General features: G+C 41.0%; 1 protein-coding gene across 1 annotated transcript; it reads right to left on the reverse strand.

The window, feature by feature from the left end:
• Positions 1-7,080: 7,080 nt before the first annotated feature.
• On the reverse strand, positions 7,081-18,124 carry LSMEM1 (leucine rich single-pass membrane protein 1). The gene is made up of 3 exons (XM_056847505.1): positions 17,998-18,124; positions 11,238-11,378; positions 7,081-7,347 (listed from the first exon to the last, which is right to left on the reverse strand). Exons 1-3 carry the CDS (start codon positions 18,122-18,124, stop codon positions 7,163-7,165), a joined length of 453 nt encoding a protein of 150 aa, XP_056703483.1. The 3' UTR covers positions 7,081-7,162.
• Positions 18,125-18,351: the final 227 nt, after the last annotated feature.

The following is an 18,351-nucleotide window of genomic DNA, read 5'->3' on the forward strand; positions in this document are numbered from 1 at the left end:
TTTTTGCAATGCCATTGAAGACCCTGGCCTTCACACTCCCACATTTAAAAAACTCCCTGTAAGTTAAAACAAAACAAAAAACAAAAACACTTCAAGACCCTAACCTAGTCCCTCACAATCTGTGTTACTTTTTAAATTTAACTATACATGTAAAAGCACTTAGGAAAATGTAATCCCTCCCTTGTAGTTTGAAGCAGTACGGTTCATTCTACCACTGCCTCCTCACCACCATCTCATTCTGCTGCATGTATAGGACTCAGAGGTTCAGAGACCTGGTTTTGTCACACATGGAAACCAGTGTGGCCAGCCATCACCCATTCACATGTTTATTATTCTCATGTCTTAAAACCAGTTCATTGATCCATTTTTATTAGACTAATTTGGGCAAATTGTATGTGTGAAAGACACTTTCCATGCACAGCTGAGAGAACTAAATATGTCAATGACTACAGCATGAAACATGCTTACTAGGAAACAAGTCTAATTTCTCAGTAAACATACATAGAACCAGACTTTACAGTTCTAGAATCTCCTCATGTGTTTTGCAAGCTTTAAGTGGTTTATAGTTTGGTTGATATCAACATTTCTCTGGACCAAATAATTGTGATCGGCAAGGAAGGTCTTTGATCATAGAAAGGAAACCTTTTGGGCATGTTATTTTTAAAATTTTGACTCTCCTGTGTCAATTTAAGAGATTAAATGCATGAGATAGCGCAAAGACCATACGGTTACAAATGAATCCCTGTGCAGAAGCTGAAAGAATTCATTTAGATCGAATTATGCCTTCATTTCCTTTTTTTGAACTCTCAGAAACCTTTGCTAAGTGACATTTTTGCCTTCGTGTCATAGACAGAATTAGACATAATTTACAGTGATGGTTTCTCCTGCAGGCAGAAAAGTAATTTTAATCGATACATACTAAACTGTTATTATGGCTATTTTTCTGTCTTTATTCCGCCTGCCCTTCATAATCAAGCAATCCTCCCCCCACATTTCTGTTTTCTAAACTACTACAAAGGCAGATTTCTACCACCTAGTGGATAAACTCAACAATCAGCTCAAACCCTAGTAGAAATTCACTTCTCTGGGAAGTACACCTCACTTCCCCCTTGCCAACCCCTCTCCCAAATTGTGCTGTGGTGTTTGTACACTGTTGAGAAAGGATGATCCAAAATACACAGTGTTCTGTTTGCTCCTACAAAGTTTGCAAATCTAGCCCTCAGGATGATGATACCTGTTAAGTAGATAATACAGTTTGAGAGATGACTCATCATTGCATAAATGGAGACATGCTTTAATCTCTCATTGATTTTCAGTTCAGTTTCAGTCACCTTTATTGGCATGATAATAGTAATAAATCTGAGTAATTTTCAAAATTACATATTTATAATTAAAACAAACACTCTGAACCTTGGCATTAAGATGGCTTTAGCAATATGCACTATTGGTGCAAGGCTTTTAGAGAGAAATATTCTAAATAAATACCTCACTCACATAAACTGTAGTGGTAGAGAGAACGCCTAGATTGTGCCATAAAGTACAATACAGCACAGTAGAGAGATTCTCATGCTTGGTGCGAACAACAGCAGGTGTTATATGAGGACCTGGCTGATATTTTCATCTGTGCACACAAGTGTTCTTCTGATTGGGACATACTTACCTTTCCATCCGATTAGGGCTATGAAGGCACTGAGCATTTAAAAAGACATTTAAAATCATCTTCGAAAACAATATATACATATGCTCACACACACATGCACACACATATATATAAACAGCAAAAGTAATCAGGAAGAAGGATCAGTACAATGATCAAAACAAGAGTCTCCACTCATTGGCTGAATACAGTGATGGAGGGTGACTCTCCCCCCACCAATTTTCCCCTGATGCCCTGCCAAGAGTTGATGGGAGTTGTGGGCACAGGGTAGGATGTCTTCTGACACAGCAGGAGATCTGGTAAGCCTATAATCACCCGCTGCTTTGAACAATTATGCATGTGGTTATATTTCATCATATAGACTCACATCCATTCATTGGCTGTCAACCAAGTCTGTCATGACAACACTAAGGATTGGATCCAGCCAGCTTTTTCACCCCAGTTTACCCAGTTCCTCTCCACATTATATTGCCCCATTCCACATGTCTTTTTTTACATGCAGGTCCCATGACTCTTACCATAGCCTTTTTGTGTACCCAGGTACAAATACCCCAGCACATAATACACACATATTGGATCAACTGTGAATGACCCATATGCATAAAGTAAACAGCTGCTTCCCCCCCTTAAAAAATACATGATTACTGCTTCCAATTATTTTAAATTGAAAAGCAGCAATATACACATGCATGCTTTGCATTTTGTGCTTGTTTTCAAAGTATAGCTTCAGAAAATACCCTGAAATTGTTAGTTTGGTTTTTTCACTTCCCATATCATAAAAGTAAGTAAAAAATATTCATTACCTAGAGTACACAGTTATGCTATGGCTACATTCTGCTCTCAATATTCTACATTTATGATCCACAAAACCCTCTAAATTATTAGTTGTTTGAGAAACCCAATGAGCTTGTGTTTCTGAACAGCCATTCCCATATTACATACCAAACTTTTTTAAATTTAAAATTTATTTTTAATTACTTTTTTTAATTCTAGGGGACTTTTAGAAACAGGTAAGCAAGTTTTAAAATCCCTTTGGACATGCCTTTTGTATGGATTCTGGCTCCTATTCACATTTACATATAGTGCATTCCAGATTTAAAAATGTGGAAATGCTTATTTTCTGAATTTTTGATCACATTGGCTACCACCAGGTGGCCTTCCTCCCTTAATAGTGCACAATATAGTTGGAACTATTTCTTCACATTCCAGAACAGTTTGCCAACAGACAAATATTTTACATTATCTGGGTTTTCATGGAAGAAAAAAAAAAGCAGGGATGCGAAGGCGGTCATTCACAGCCTGTAAGAAAATCATAATGTCTGAAGTGGTTTCTAGAAGAACCAACTTCAGTATTTAATCTGAGGCAACACTTTAAACTATATTTTGGAAAGCAATACCTGACCTTGGAAACAGTATCTTCTTCCATGTCATACAGTAGCTGGTATTTTTTCTTCACTGCATACTGCATATGCATGACTGATAAAGAATAAAGTAAAATGTATCCAAATGGTTGCTAGAGCAAGTTACTTAGAATTTTAAAGGAAATTAGAGGGAGTGATGGAGTAGAACAGGGTGGTCAAAGGCTGGAATTTAACCTCCACATGCAAAGGCTGTGTAGCTGTGGCCTTTGTTCTCATAAAGATCTGGTTGGACACTGCAGAAAATGGAATGCTGGACTAGGTGAGTGCCTAGGTCATAGTTCACCTAGGTGCAAAAAAACCTAGGGCCGGTCCTGGGTGGGTCACCATACTAAGTAAATTTGGACTTGTGGGTCACCATCCCAAAAACCTGGGAACCAATGTCCTAGATTGTAGTCTAACACTAACTACTAAAAAAACACTGGTGTTTATATCTGTATGGCTTCCCACAAAAAATCTGGTAACTAGTTTGGCAAAGGTGGTAAGAATTCTGCTAGTTTCCTGCCACTCTCTCACACACACCAAAAGAAAAATCTCCTTTGAGTTTCCAGGAGAGGGAATGATCGTAAAACTCATTTAAATCTATAGCATAGATATACTGGTAGAGAAATGTGTTTCATGTTTGGAGGGGGGAGAAAGGATGTGTAGAATAGCATAATGTATAGCATAGTTTATTTGCCTGAACCATCTGAATTTTTTAACAATTTATTCTTTGCTATGCAGCTTTCTCAGCGCATCGTCCTAGCAAAGCATATGGTAATGGGTTTCTATTTGCATATTGCTCTTCTGAGAATCTTACCTTGGCCAAGCAAGAGAGTGGTGCAGGAGATGAGGACCCACATCTAGGTTTTTGCACTGCACTACATCAAATTGGTAAGTAGGCATCTCCTTGAATAGCTGATCAGCCTCGCTTGAGATGGCAATACTAGTCACCCAATTGGTGGTGGAAATTATATGTAATATATAAAGCTGCCTTATACTAAATTGGACCATTGGACCATGACAGTCAGTATTGTCTATTCAAACTGGCATTGGTTCTCCTGGGTCTCAGACAGAGGTCTTTGACATCAACTATTACCAGATCCTTTAACAGGCAATGCTGGGGACTGAACCTGGGACATTCTGCATGCTAAGCAGATGCTCTACCACTGAGCCCATAACCACTGTTGCATATCAAAATCTTTATTTTAGTGCCTTGATCTCTGTTTATGGAGCAATATAATATAAATGATGTGGCCTAGTCTCTGTTGAAGGATTGTTATGGCTGCAGCTGATGGACTTTTGTAGAGTTGATTGCTGGTTTACAGTCCAAGATGCTTCATCAGTGGGAATTAATGACAGGACACGATAGCTGGGAATAATCTTTCCGAATGATATGATCATCAGAATTTTGGATAAGATGACATTTTGCAGTTGAATAGAAAGGCAGAGAGAGAGAGCTCATATTTCTAGCAGGCATTAACTAGTGGTGCAGACTGGTAGGAAGTTACTTAAGTTGTATTCTGGTAATGTAATGCTGAGTGATGATAGAATAACTGTTTACTTCCAATATGCCCAGCTTGTATATTTGTAAATAAAGCAGACTGAAGGCTTCAGTTTTGTCTCATCTAAAGAAGCCCATAGCACTGCTCCTTGAACATCTCACTGCTTGAAAGAAAGAACAACAGTACAAAGTTCCTGCCAATCTTCCTGTACAAAATTTGACGAAATTACCTTCAAATTCCTTGTAGTTCTACAATGGTATAGCTATGTGATGTGGACTATGGTTACCACCATGTTCTCAACAAAACTGCCAAACCTCAACTGATTCAGAAAGTGCTCATAAATGCTGAACAACAAAACAATTCCCTCTGCTTCATTAAGCTCAAAAATGGCACCTTGTCAATTTGGGAATAAGTCACGTTCCCCAAAGGGTATAAATTAGAGCAAACAGTTATTAAGGAGTCTACACAATTGGGAAACAAAAAAAATCATGATTATTGATAGATGTTGAAATTGTTTTTCTTCCCATCTGCATGACTGTGTACTTCAAAATTATAAATTAGCAGCATGGATGGGAGCCTGATTCTTCTGGGGAAAACTCATTGTTATTCTGGACTTCAAATGTGTGTATCGTGAAGTGCATTTCAAATAGACAAAAAACAACACAGAAACCAGAGAAGCGTTAGGAAATAAAAAGGAAATAAATCGTTTTTTGAACTGAAGGCCCCAGAGCTGATGCTGAGCTTCAGGTGCAGTTGTTTATGATCTATTCCTGTATGGAGTAGAAGACAGTACCTCTACTGTAAAAATCAGCTTCTAGAAGTTATGTTCATTTATATGCACAGCCATTTATAAAGTGTCAACTATTTTCCTTCTCTTTTAGCAGGGAGCACAGATTGTAGTCATGACATATCTGGACACTAAGTGAAGCTCTTGATGTTTACAATTGTTGAGCTGCCATGGTTCTAAATTTGTACTTCACTACTTAATGAGAATGCCCTTTTCTTTTATTTGAAAATGCATTCTCATGATGCTCTAAATTAGATCCAGTTTTAAGATTAGATGTTTTACTTGTGAGTATCCCACATGTTTCTGGTCACATATAAATGACAGAAGAAGAAGAAGTAGAAGTAGAAGAAGAAGAGCTTTTTTTATATGCCAACTTTATATTTTTAAGGAGAATCAAACCGTCTTACAATCTCCTTCCCTTTCTCTCCCCACAACAGACACTTTGTGAGGTAGGTGAGGATGAAAAGCTTTAAGACAACTGTGACTAACCCAAGGTCACATAGCTGGCTTCATGTGGAGGAATGGGAATCAAACTTGGCTCTCCAGATTAGAGTCCACCACTCCTTCGCCTAAGGAAAGCCTTAACCTTACCTTCTCCAAAGCAAGGCATTGCTAGCTCCTAAAATGGGTTTTTCACAGATAGTGTTATCCACTGAAGGTCCTCTCCCCCTCTTATCTTTACAAGAACCAACAATACCAGCCCTGTGCCTCTAATGAACATGCTAAGTGGCTACAAAGACAAACAGGACTGACGGAACTTGAGAACTTGACAGCCTGAGATGCTTCATGATGCTACCTGGCAGCCTTGGGGGGGGGGCATTGTCCCCTCTGGGAAATACTGGAGGGCCTGGCAGGCCAAGGGCATTGCCCTCACCAAGAAATCCCAGTGGGGGCATGAGCCCCTCTACCCTCCCCCCAAGTCTACACCCCTGCAAGCATGTGAATATTCTGAGTTGAGCCTAAAAGATTTTCCCAAAGTTTCCACCAGTTGCTATGTCAGGATACGAGGAGGTCTTCTTGATACCATGACCAGAAAAAATGCTTAAAATCTGCTGTTCGATCTTTTTCGTTTTGTAACATCCGTCCTGAAAAAGGTCCTCAGGAAACTGAAAGCTTGTACACTGTTATATATCATTGGGTTGGTCCTAATAAAGGTATTACATGGATTATGTCAGGGTTGATCAGCCATATTTGGGAATGCATGTAATCACTACAAGAAAAACATATTAACTATCACTTATGGAACTTTCAGATCACCAGGTACAGTCTCCAACCAAATGCTTGAGTCCTCACACTTGGATAAGAGTAATCAAACTGCACATGTATGTGCATATGTGAACAAACCCAACTTTTACTCTGACACGTCCCTAATTAATCTTGCCCTTATTAATCACTGCTGTGATTTTTTAAAACTTGATGTACTTTGCAAAGTAGTACCATACGCCAGCACTTATATTGTACTGTGTAGGAAGTACTGGATACTTTGTGAGGTGCAGCTGCTAACATGTGCCTTTCAGAAATCAGATGCTATTTTCTTATTCTAAATTTATTGTGAGCTATAAATATGAACCACAATACATATCGGGCAATATCAGATTGTGACTATAGGTCTGGGGTCTAGAAGCAGCTTTTCAAAATCAAATGTTTGTGCTGGCTGCTTTTCTGGGCTTGCAGTAAGCATCATGGAGCACACCGAAAATATATATATTTAAAAAAAAAAAAAGCTGTCTTGTATAGACTGTATCTGAAATTAGAAAAGAATTGAATTCATTGCACAAGTAAGCCCCTTGCCCTGGTATTTCCAGCTCAGTATTCTTTAACCTGGAAGATCAGGGCTTGATTGTCTTGTTTGCATCCTGCTAAGGTTTCCTATGTTTTCTAGCAATTCTGTCTGGTTTAGGCATTGTAAAATCATGTCATTTAGTTTCTTAAGGTCTTCAATGTTCTTCTTTTCTAGCACGATTTTTCTTGACACATCATCCATCTTATCTCCTGTGTGAACTGCAAAAGAAAAGAGGTAATTTTAAGCCAGTTCATTATTAAATGAACTGCAGTTCATAACGCAGTATATTACATAATTATTGTTTATTTTATATTGTTTGAACACATTAAACTGTAGCAGCTACTTTAACGTGTAGCCAATTTGTTACTCATCCCACATATATTATACTCTTACTGTGTCCATTTTCAGTAGCTTTGCAGCCAGGTGGGAAATGTTGCTTAAATTGGTGGTGCCCAAGGTCCTGGGTATGTCCCAGCCAACCCATCTGCCTGGTAGAACCACGTACGTGGAGAAAGGAGTCAACTGCAGTCATTGGTGAGCAATGATCCTCTTGCATATGCATGCACAAATACTGAATAGCTATGAAAAAGTCCATTCCAGTAATCCTCAATGTGGCACCTGAGGGCAATGTGGCACCTGCTAATGTGTTTCTTGGTGCCCATATCCTCCTTCTCCAAAGCAAAGAGTCAGTCCTGGCTTTCCTCCATCTCAGTGGAACAGGAGGTGCTTCAGAGAAGCCTAGGAGGCATCAGTGTTATGTCTGCAAGAAGCACTCATTGGGAAACAGCTGCCTCTATCATAGGATGACGCTTGGCTTGGAACTTACCAACATGTTGTGACTGGCCTCAGCCCACATGGCAAATGTTTTGTTGTTGGTCATGCCTTTCCCTAGCAGCCAGTTTGTGATGGAGCCCACTACCTGCTTTCAAAATTCTAGAAGTGTCCACAGGCTCAACAAGGTTGCAAACCCTGGTGCACGTTGGAAATCCCTCCCAGGTACCCAAAAGCATTTCTTTTTTGGTGATGTTTTAGTGATGTTTGATGTCAACGCAGGTTGGAAGTATTCTTAGTGATAACGCAAATACTGATAATGGAATGTAGTTCTGGAGACAGTAGTGGTCCCCTCCCCCATAATCTTGGAAAGTAGACACTTGTAATGCTTCACAGTCACAATAGGTATCAAACAGCCCAAACTCCAGACTTTCCTTTAATCATACCTCTTCTCTTTGAAGCAAATAAAACTCTACAGTGTAAATTGTAAATACCACATTGGCACATCACAGAGGAGTGGGGTACAGTGTGCACTGTATGGAACCTGCATCAAGATGAACTACCTCATTAGTTGATAAGGCAGAGAATTTTTTTTGTTCCCTTTTCCTTAAATAGGAATAATAACAGCCAGAAAAGGTGAACCCATGAAACTACTTTACTTTCTGATACAGAACTTAACACTGGGAAGGCCTTTGAGGAGGGGCCGTGGCTCAGTGGTGGAGCCTCTTCTTGGCATGCAGAAGGTCCCAGGTTTCATCCCCATCATCTCCATTTAAAGGGACTAGACAAGTAGGTGATGTGAAAGACCTCTGCTTGAGACCCTGGAGAGCCGCTGCCGGTCTGAGTAGGCAACACTGACTTTTATGGACTAAGGGTCTGATAAGGCAGCTTCTTGTGTATGTGTTCATGTTGCCTTTGTGTTTCTACACATGGTGGTTCCAAAGAAGAATTGCACCATGCACCTGGAATCTATGGAAGCCTCATCCATCATAATGAAGCATATTGTGCATCATCATCACCACCATCATCCTTTAGCTGAAATCTCTCCTTACTGTAAAGAGCTTAGAACTCAGTTTTTCTAGCCATCCTCATATAAGTCCATAATTTCTCTCTCCAATCATTTATTGAAGGTTTATTCGCTTGCTTCCAAATTTTTGCAATTACAATTCTTGCAGCAGCAAAACTATATTGACAAATAATTCTGTCATTTTTATTCAAATTTTCTTGTGGTATTCCTAATAAACAAAATGCCGGCTTTCTTTTTACACGAATATTAATCAAATTATTAGTTTCTTTTACAACTTTTATCCAAATTTTTTAAAAAAATTTGCATGTCCACCATGCATGCATAAAGGTACCTCTTTCCTTACCACATTTCCAACATAAATCCGTCTCCCCTTTTTTCATTTTAGCTATCATCACAGGTGTAATATACCATCTATAAAACATTTTATATAAATTTTCTTTAATTTCATTCGTAATTGTAAATTTAAACTCCCTTTTCCATAATCTTTCCCAAACATCCAAATCTACATTAAATCCCAATTCCCTCATCCATTTCACCATTACGCCAAATTAACGGAATTCCTTCATGGAACGGATATGGAAGAATTTAAAAATACGTGGAAAAAGGTCGCCACATATTGGGATAAACTGGCAAAAACGGATTTTATAAAGCTATTTAGTGAGTTATAGAAAATAGGTTTCTTTTTAATATCTATACATTATATACATAACTGTAATTTTAAAACTGATATGACACGTCTGCGGAAGTCAGGTGAAGGGTCACACGAGGGGATGGGTGGTGGGAAAGGGGGTATCTTATAAGATTCAAAAATTATATTAAAAAATGTATTAGAATATATATTGATACTCCTGGTTCTTTTTTATTGTTATTTTATGCCTTTTTTCCCTTTTTTTGTTGTTATAATTTTTTTTGTATATTATAAAACTCAATAAAAAAAAGAACTCAGTTTTTCTATAGGCATCTTGGTTGCTGTTGTAGAGCAGCCTTTTTGTTGTAGAACAGTCATTCCACTCTTGACATTGATCACAACCTTGACCCAATCCCATGTGGCTCCAGTTTCTCTCAGAATTATATGGGAGTGATCCCAATACACACTTTTTTTTCTGGAAAGAGGACAAGTGGAGTCTCTACTCAGCAGGAATATAAAACTTCTGTGAGATGGCTGCATATTAATATTTCCAGTAACCCAAGCAAAACATATTTGACATTTCTCGTCTGTTCAATTTTTTATAAGGGTGATTTATGGTTCCATTTATGTGTACAGCCTGTTGTTCAGTCTGATAATGTTACTAGCCTGGAAAGTTAAGCCAGGTTCTTAATATATCTCACCTAGTTTTATTTACTTTAGAACAGAAGTTCAGTTTTCCAACCTACAAAGCAGCTGCATTCATTTCTGTGTCCCAAAGCAAGAGATCAAAATGAACTGTGCCAAGAAGCAGGGGACAAGAACGCATAGGTGAACCTGCTTCTGAGATTAGGAAGATGGCGACCCAGGAGAGGGTCATGGCACCAAAACTCTGGAATGCTTTCATCAGGGAGATTTGTCTGCCCCCTTTTATTGCTGTCTTTTGCCTACAGGTGAAGAGTTTTTTGTTTCGTGTGCCATTCCCTTAGTGATCCTACCCTATGTTTTAATTGTTGTTTGTATATTTTTGTATGCATATTTTAGCTTTTGTTTTAATGGTTTTTAATCTGTTAGCTGCCTCAGTGGCCCTGATGAGGAGAGAAAGGTGGTGTATAAATTTTGTTAATTCCTAATGCCTCATGTTTATCATTGTGTTTGTCCAACCGTTCCTCCAAGAAGCTCAGGATAGTGTACTTGATTCTCCCCTGTACTGTTTATCTTTACAGTAACTTTACCAGAGGCCTTTTCAGACATTACAAGCACAATCATGCATGCCAGGAGCCCACCAACTGCATGTAACAGAAGCATATGCTACCTGTGATCCTTCCAACTTACATAGTTGTCATGCATACCACACATGTATTTACCATGCACATACAGCCTTGGTATGTGTGAATGGGAACTCTGAAAAATCCAGTGGGCTGTTCATGCATACCTAAGCTGTACATGCATGGTAAATACACGTCTTGTCTCTGTTTACACAACATGGTAGACATGCATATTGTGAGGTTTGCAGGTTGATGTAGTCCCATTATGCATGATTGGTGGGCCTCCAGTACACATTGTTGTAATGTTTAAAAAGGACTAGGAGTATGTTAGAAAACTTTCCTTAGAAAGTTGGCTATTAAATTATAGGCTTCCTTTGTGCTGCAATCAATCCTCAGAAACAAGGAGAAGTTACTTACCTATCAAGATTATTACAAAGGAAACAAGTGCCAAGCTGACAATTAAAGTGATGATCAGTGTGACAAAGAACCAACTATGGCATCTCATGCTGTTTTGCATCATCCAACAATCAGCACTATCTGTGTTCTCTTGCCAGACTGCTGTAAAACAGAAAGAAGAGTCTAGCATTTAGTCTCCATTAATAATTTGCTTGGCCAGATGGCTATGGTTTTATGGAAGAAAAGATACAGAAAATATTCATAAGTTTTGAACTAGATCCATCTCATTTCACCCTTCCCACCCCACAAGTGACACACAGCAACTGTAGCATCCCACTGCTACACTGCTATTTCATTAGAAAGTCTGCACTAGAAAATAAATTTTAGAAAAATGGCATGCTTAATCAACAGAAGAGCCCCATGGCGTAGAGTGGTAAGCTTCAGTATTGCAGTTCAAGCTCTGCTCATGACCTGAGTTTGATCCCAATGGAAGTTGGTTTCAGGTAGCCGGCTCAAGGTTGACTCAGCCTTCCATCCTTCCGAGGCCGGTAAAATGAGTACCCAGCTAAAGGGTAAAGGGAAGATGACTGTGGAAGGCAAACCACCCCGTAAACAAAGTCTGCCTAGGAAATGTCAGGATGGGATGTCACCCCATGGGTCAGGAATGACCCGGTGCTTGCACAGGGGACCTTTAACTTTTAATCAACAGATCATCATGTAGCTGTTTCTTTTAATGACAATTTGGCATGTAAATGGCAAACTTAAGAGAGCATTCCCAGTCTTCAAAGGCTGTGATGGAACATGGGGGCAGAGGTAAGTCAACCCTGCAAGACTGATATATGTTCAAAGGAGACCTAGACATTTAACAAATTGCTAGTTGGAGTGCCGCAGGTCAGACTCAATACTTTGAATTGTGCTCAGATGACAATGGGAGGCCAGAGCAGACGCTGAACCACAGTTAGAATATGTTTCTGACCATGAGTCCTTGCCAGAAGCAAAGCCATATTGTCCTGCATCAGGCAAAGCTGCGAGAGCATCACAACACACACACACCCCACACTGCAGCCTAGTCTCAAAGTTATGCCCAAGAGGACAAATGTGGCTGTTGGGCCTCAGAGCCTGAGAAAAAGACCACAATCCTTTTACATGGTTTCATGTTACATCTGAACTGAACCTCACTATCTACTGTAAGAATCTACCATTGGCTGGCTCTCTCAGGCCTTTGAAACTCTGGAAAAATAAACCACATGCTTCCAGAGACACACACACTTAAATAGGGAAGCTGATACTGTCAGGAAGCCACAATTTGCTCCATATTCTGGGTTGGATCCAGACTAAATTCCACCTGCTGCAGACCCCCGTTGTGCCATTCCTCTGGGTCCCCTGTCCCCCGGGAGCAGCATTTTGTAGAGATCAGTGAGTTGCAGTGGGAGGAGGGAGGTAAGAAAAGTTCCATTCTGTCACTGGAAAATTTAGTGTGTGGGTTCAACCCTCTGTTTATAATACATATCACTCATACTGAATCTGAAAAAATGAGCTCTGGCTCATGAAAACTCATGCCGGAACAAATGTTATAATCTGTAAGGTGCTACAGAATGTTAGTTTAATATTGCTGCAGCAGATTAACATGGCTACCCCTCTGAAACTGGAATTATACATCATTCTCCAGCTGTAGCCCTCATAGCTTTGATGAGCTGGCTATCCTAGATAGATTTCCAGGCGATTCTCACTTCTCCAACACTGAATGCCTTCCTCCATGGGGCTATTCGCCAACATTTCCTCCCCCTTCATAACAAATCCATTATGCATTAAATTCCACCACCACTGATGCTATTTCCTGGATACAATAATAAACTTTGGAGCACTGCTGACGTGGGCTTTCAAACACAGCAAGCTAGTGGTAGAATTCTTAATAGATGTCTCTTATCCATTCCGCCTAATGAACAGTTCTTAACAAGTGAACTGGCTAAGGGTGTTAAAGTATTGTAAGTAGTCAGTGAGCAAGGAACCCTGCCAAGCTGCTAACAGTGCATGCCTTTTATGTTCTCAACTGCCCCCCCATGCATCCTTGCCTTCACTTAGCCACTTATTTCAGAAGTTGGTTTAAAAGTATTCCTAGCATGCTGTTTTTATATCTATTATTGATGCTGAGTCACTAAATGGAACTGCAACTGTATGTGTGGTTGAAATGTCAGTTCTGGTATTTGCAGTCCTAAGGGCAGGGAGAGGTGGCTGAGAGGGGAGAAGGGGGTAACACAGAAATACAACGAGAACTAAGTGGATTGAAAAAGGCCACAACTTTATTGATCACAGCAGATGGAGCATTGGTGCGGTATAGCAGATCCAGGCACTGGACAACCCGCCTGTCGGCCGATGGAACCCTTCCCCAACCCACATGCTGGGGGTAACATGCAGTGGCAAGCCAGTGGTCCCACGTGGGAGCAAGCTTCCGTGTGGTTCCCTTGCCACATGGCAGTAGAACCGGGTGAGTGCCCCCAAGCCAGGCATGCCACTGCAGGGCTCGACCAACAAGACCCCTTAAGGGGGGTGACCACGCTGGCGCAGCCTCCCCCCAAATGGATCTGATCATCTGGCCCAATATCTGAAACCACCATAAAGCTGTCATAAGGAACAGAGCAACTAGTCAATAACCATGTCAAACAACATGCAACCAAGGTAGGAAGGGAGGAGTGTCAGAAGGCAACTGAGCAGCCAGGCCCAGGAAATGAGGCCTGTGCTTCTCAGGTCCTCTCCTAACCCCACCCCCAGGAACTGTTGCAGGCAGCCAGTGATTCGCTGGCTGCCAAGGAGGCTGCTGGGCCCCTGCCCAGAAGGCCCCCCGAACTGCCGCAGCAGGACTCCAGCCCAACTGCTGCAACAGAAGATTTGGCAGGCTTTCCCCAGATTTTGGACCCCTCCCTGCAGCCGCAAAATGACCATGGGTATATCTGTGGCCACAATTTCTCATTTTTCTATTGCAAACAAATGTGATGGCCCCCAGGTTAAAAGCATGCCATATAAACCAAACACATCAAACCCTATAAATCATCTTTTCTAACACAGGCTTGCTATTTTGAAATCTGATCTGTGCAAAGCAGCTGATAGCTATAAAGAGCATCTGCCTGAGTGTTTGGAGGGAAACAATATCAACATCCATGGTTTCATTCCTGAAACCACAAATTGGACAGCAGCCCATTGAAGTCAAAAGGTTTGCAAAAAAAGACTCTAAAATTCAGGTCTTTAAACTCCCCCAAGCACTCACTGGTATGCAAACTCTACTGCAAAAATGAATTCACCCATTTTGAACACCTATAGGAACTTTTCACTGGATGATACCAAATAATACCATGAAGACAAACAAACTACTAATAAGAAATGACTCCAGTCACTTTGGGGTGAATTTGATCCCTTATTCTTCTTCAAACTAGAGGGTGCATGTATTTACATATGGCTCCACATAAAGCATATCTTTGGATCCTGAGAGTCATAATTCCCCAGTCATTTCCTGTTGCCCTGGAAATGGTTTCACCAACTATTTACTTGCCATCTCTCTAGGATTTCCATGCTTTTGCCTAACATACTGCCTGCCTTTTCAACAGCCCTGAGGCATCAATGGCCACCTTATTACACAAAATTTCTCATGTTTCTATCTTACACTAGCATAATGGAATACAGGAATGTCAATTAATAGAAAGGTGTTTCGTTTCTGGAGTGAACAAAGTAGCAGTTAATGTAGAAAACACTTGATATTGGTGTTAGATATCTGATGTTAGCTAAAAGTAGATTCTCACTGTAATCCACGGGTGGGGAACCCTTTTCCTGCCAAGGGCCATTCGCACATTTATAACATCTTTCGGGGGCCATACCAGGTGTAGATCTCCCGTGGGGGGGGGGAGAGGCTAGGGTTGCCAGGTCTCCAGCCACCACCTGGAGGTTGGCAACTCCAGGGGAGGCCACCCAGAGAAGGACTGGAGGGCGCCCCCACTCCCCCCTCCCAGGTGGGAGGGAAGCCAGCGGCCCCCAGAAAACGAGGCGCCAGGGGGGCGCAGCCCACAGTCGATTGGCAAGGGAGAAAGGGAGGAAGGAAAACAGAGAAAGAGGAAAAGGGAGGGAGGGAGAAAGAGAGAGAAAGGGAGAAAGAAATGGAGAGAGGGGAGAAAGAAAGAAAAGGACGGAGGGAAAGAAAAAAAAGGACGGAGGGAGACAAAGAAAGAGACAGAAAAAGAGGGAGGAAGAGAGGGATAAAAAGGAGAAAGAGTGACAGAAAAAGAGGAAGAGAGAAAAGCCTCCCCCCCACACACACACACACGCGCATGCCGGCCTGCGCGACCAGGCCCCAGCCACCCCACCTCCCCCGCCCACACACACACACCCGGCAGCGCACGGAGCACCAAGCAACCGGGCCCCAGTCTCCGTGCACTCCCCCCCCCCGAGCTCCGTGGCAGGGTTCCCGCGGCAGGGTTCCCAGAGCTCCCAAGGGCCACAAAAATGTCCTTGGGGGCCGCATACGGCCCCCGGGCCTGAGGTTCCCCACCCCTGCTGTAATCAATGACACCTCTTGATTGTCTAGCATATTATATTTTTCTGGCGTATTAGAACGTATAAACAACCTTTGCATGATTGTGCACCCTCCTGGTTGATTGGAAAGACATTAATCAATAACTTGTATTTTACTGGTAGCCTTTAGCCAGTTGTCTTATATGTACCCTTATTCTAAGCTAAAGGACAAGCCAACAGATTCTGCATCTATTCAAGAATCACACTTTAGGAATGTTGCCAGGAAACTGTATGTTCTAAAAGGCTTACCAAACACAGCAGGAGAGTTGAGGAGCTAAAAATAACCTTGTTGCCATGTGTGCATTAGATACAAATATACCAGAGAAATAAAATCAGGATGGAGCAATTTTAAACAGAATTATCTGTTGAGGCTACATGGAAGAAGGTAATTGGCTTGTCTTGTTCATTTAAACCCCACTGAAGAAATGTGATCCTTGGAATGGATTGCATTTGCTCCTCCTTAAAAAAGAAATCAATTGCCCTGTTGTTAAGAGAATTATCAAAGGGAATGAAGATACTTACAAGCTGATTATTCCAACCTATTTCATTAATTCATAAGAAAATATATAGCAGTAATAACTTCCAGAGCAGGACAAAGATTCACATTTCAAACAGCTAATTAAAAGTTGAACAGGAAAGCACCCTGGTCATAGATTCACAAGCAGTGAACAAGTAAGCAATGAACTAATTTGTCAAGAGGCATAACATAATAGCATTTCAGAAGGCAGCAGAATACCTATGGCTCCCACAGATTCATATCAATTATCTACAATCCATCCTGGACGCTGTTACCAATCTCTCACATAGGTAGGCCTATATTTGATGGTAGGCCTATGTTTACTTACAGACAGCCACCCACAAACAGAAACCGGCCCACCTGCAACTATCCCAGTTGCCAACTCTATCTCCTTATCTACTCAGACCACACTATTGTAGGCGCTAATAATGTTAATCATAGCATCAGGGATTCAGTCATTTGCTCATCCTCTGACATGGTGCCTAAAGGATCTGTTAACAATGCCCTTCTGCTGCCTACACCGGGTAAAAAAGAGGCAAGTCTGTGCAAAAGTATAAATGGGCAAAAATCAAATAAAAATTGATTCAGAAATAAGATTTCATTTTCTTTTGTACTTGCAAAAATTTGTGGTTGCTACCATTTCAGGTGAGCTCTTGCTCATGTGACAGCAAGGTAGACTTCCCCTGACTATGGAAGATCCACTGATTTAGCAATTTGTAATAATCTCTTTTCCTTTCTGTAAATGTATTGAAATGTATTAGGACAGCAAGGGAATAGCTTGTTGCTGGGCAGGATATCTCTCTGTGTGTATGCCTGTGTGCTAAGGAATTGGGGCAAGAGTCATGGAGGGTTACAGTAAACCATAACAAGAACTGGGTGAAACTGTTATTCTACTGTTACTCTACTGCCGCCTCGATGTCTGGAGTGTTATCAGCGCTACCCTGAATGTTGATGGGTTGTCATATCTTGAATTTGGATAAATATCCCTTCCTCAATATGATCGGGGCTCAGAGATTTCTGCCCATTAGGGCCTCTGAGTCAGCAGCTGCAAATAAACTGTTTTCTTGAAATAACGATCTCCGGTCTCTCTCTCCCCCCACGAACCCCCGTTTGCCATATCACTCACAAATCAATTATATTTTGTAAATGAATGTCACCCAAGAAAGTAACCAGATGAAATAGAAAGCAGAATTGCTGTATTTTTAAGAGTTTGGTGGAAGATGAACTTTTGGCAGATGCTAAGAAAATTGGCAGTTATACCATGGCAATCTGCACCTGGTGAAATTCCCCTAATTTGGTTGCTAGTTTATTTACAGTGCAGTCCTCAATGGGTTCAGACTAGACTAACTCTGCATAGGATTGTGCTGTTAACCTTGCCAGACGCTAAACTGCATACATGTGATTCCAAAAGTAAGCTCGTGCCTGTTCTCTGCTACATAGTTCCATTTACTTTTCTGGAAAAAGGGGGTCATACCATATTTTTTCAGGATCAAGGCCTAGGGAAGGGGAATCAGGATCAAGGCCTTGAAGGGGAAACTGCAATGGGCATAGCTATTTTGAGATCAATGGTGATACCTTGTTGAAATGCATCAGCAAATGGGGCACCTCTTCCTTAAAACATTCAGAGAATTTAAATATGCTACAAAATAGGTCATCTTATTTTGGTATCTTGAGAGGTGGTTGGTAAATGTTCTGTGGCATACATACTTTGATGCTGAGAATGAACCACACAAAGACGCTGTTCATTTAAGTTGTTTAAGGAATCAACCATGTAAAGCTTTCCTTCTTCATGAGAGTTTCGTAAGTTGGCTTCAAAAGATGATCTCTCCATCATACCTGAAAGACAAGAGCATGGTTACTATTTGAGAACTCTGGGGAAATGACTCAGATAAAAATATGGATTTCCTCAGTGATGACTACGCTAGAACAGAAAGTGGAATGGGAAATCACTCGAAAAGACACTATTGTTAAAAGGGTTTTGGTACCACAGTTGTTGAATTGATACTGCTAGTCGATTGAGATGGACAACGAGGGACATTCCCATGGGGGCTGAAGATGTCA

The sequence above is a fragment of the Euleptes europaea genome, chromosome 3 (genome assembly GCF_029931775.1).
Source record: "Euleptes europaea isolate rEulEur1 chromosome 3, rEulEur1.hap1, whole genome shotgun sequence".
NCBI classification, from domain to species: domain Eukaryota; kingdom Metazoa; phylum Chordata; class Lepidosauria; order Squamata; family Sphaerodactylidae; genus Euleptes; species Euleptes europaea.

Excerpts from the sequence above, each read along its gene's own strand:
- LSMEM1 (XM_056847505.1), bottom strand. The coding sequence starts at position 18,124 with ATGATGGAGAGATCATCTTTTGAAGCCAACTTACGAAACTCTCATGAA. Across the intron at positions 11,379-17,997 it reads GGTTCATTCTCAGCATCAAA|CAGTCTGGCAAGAGAACACA; the intron begins GTATGTATGCCA and ends TCTGTTTTACAG. Across the intron at positions 7,348-11,237 it reads CTTTGTAATAATCTTGATAG|TTCACACAGGAGATAAGATG; the intron begins GTAAGTAACTTC and ends TTTCTTTTGCAG.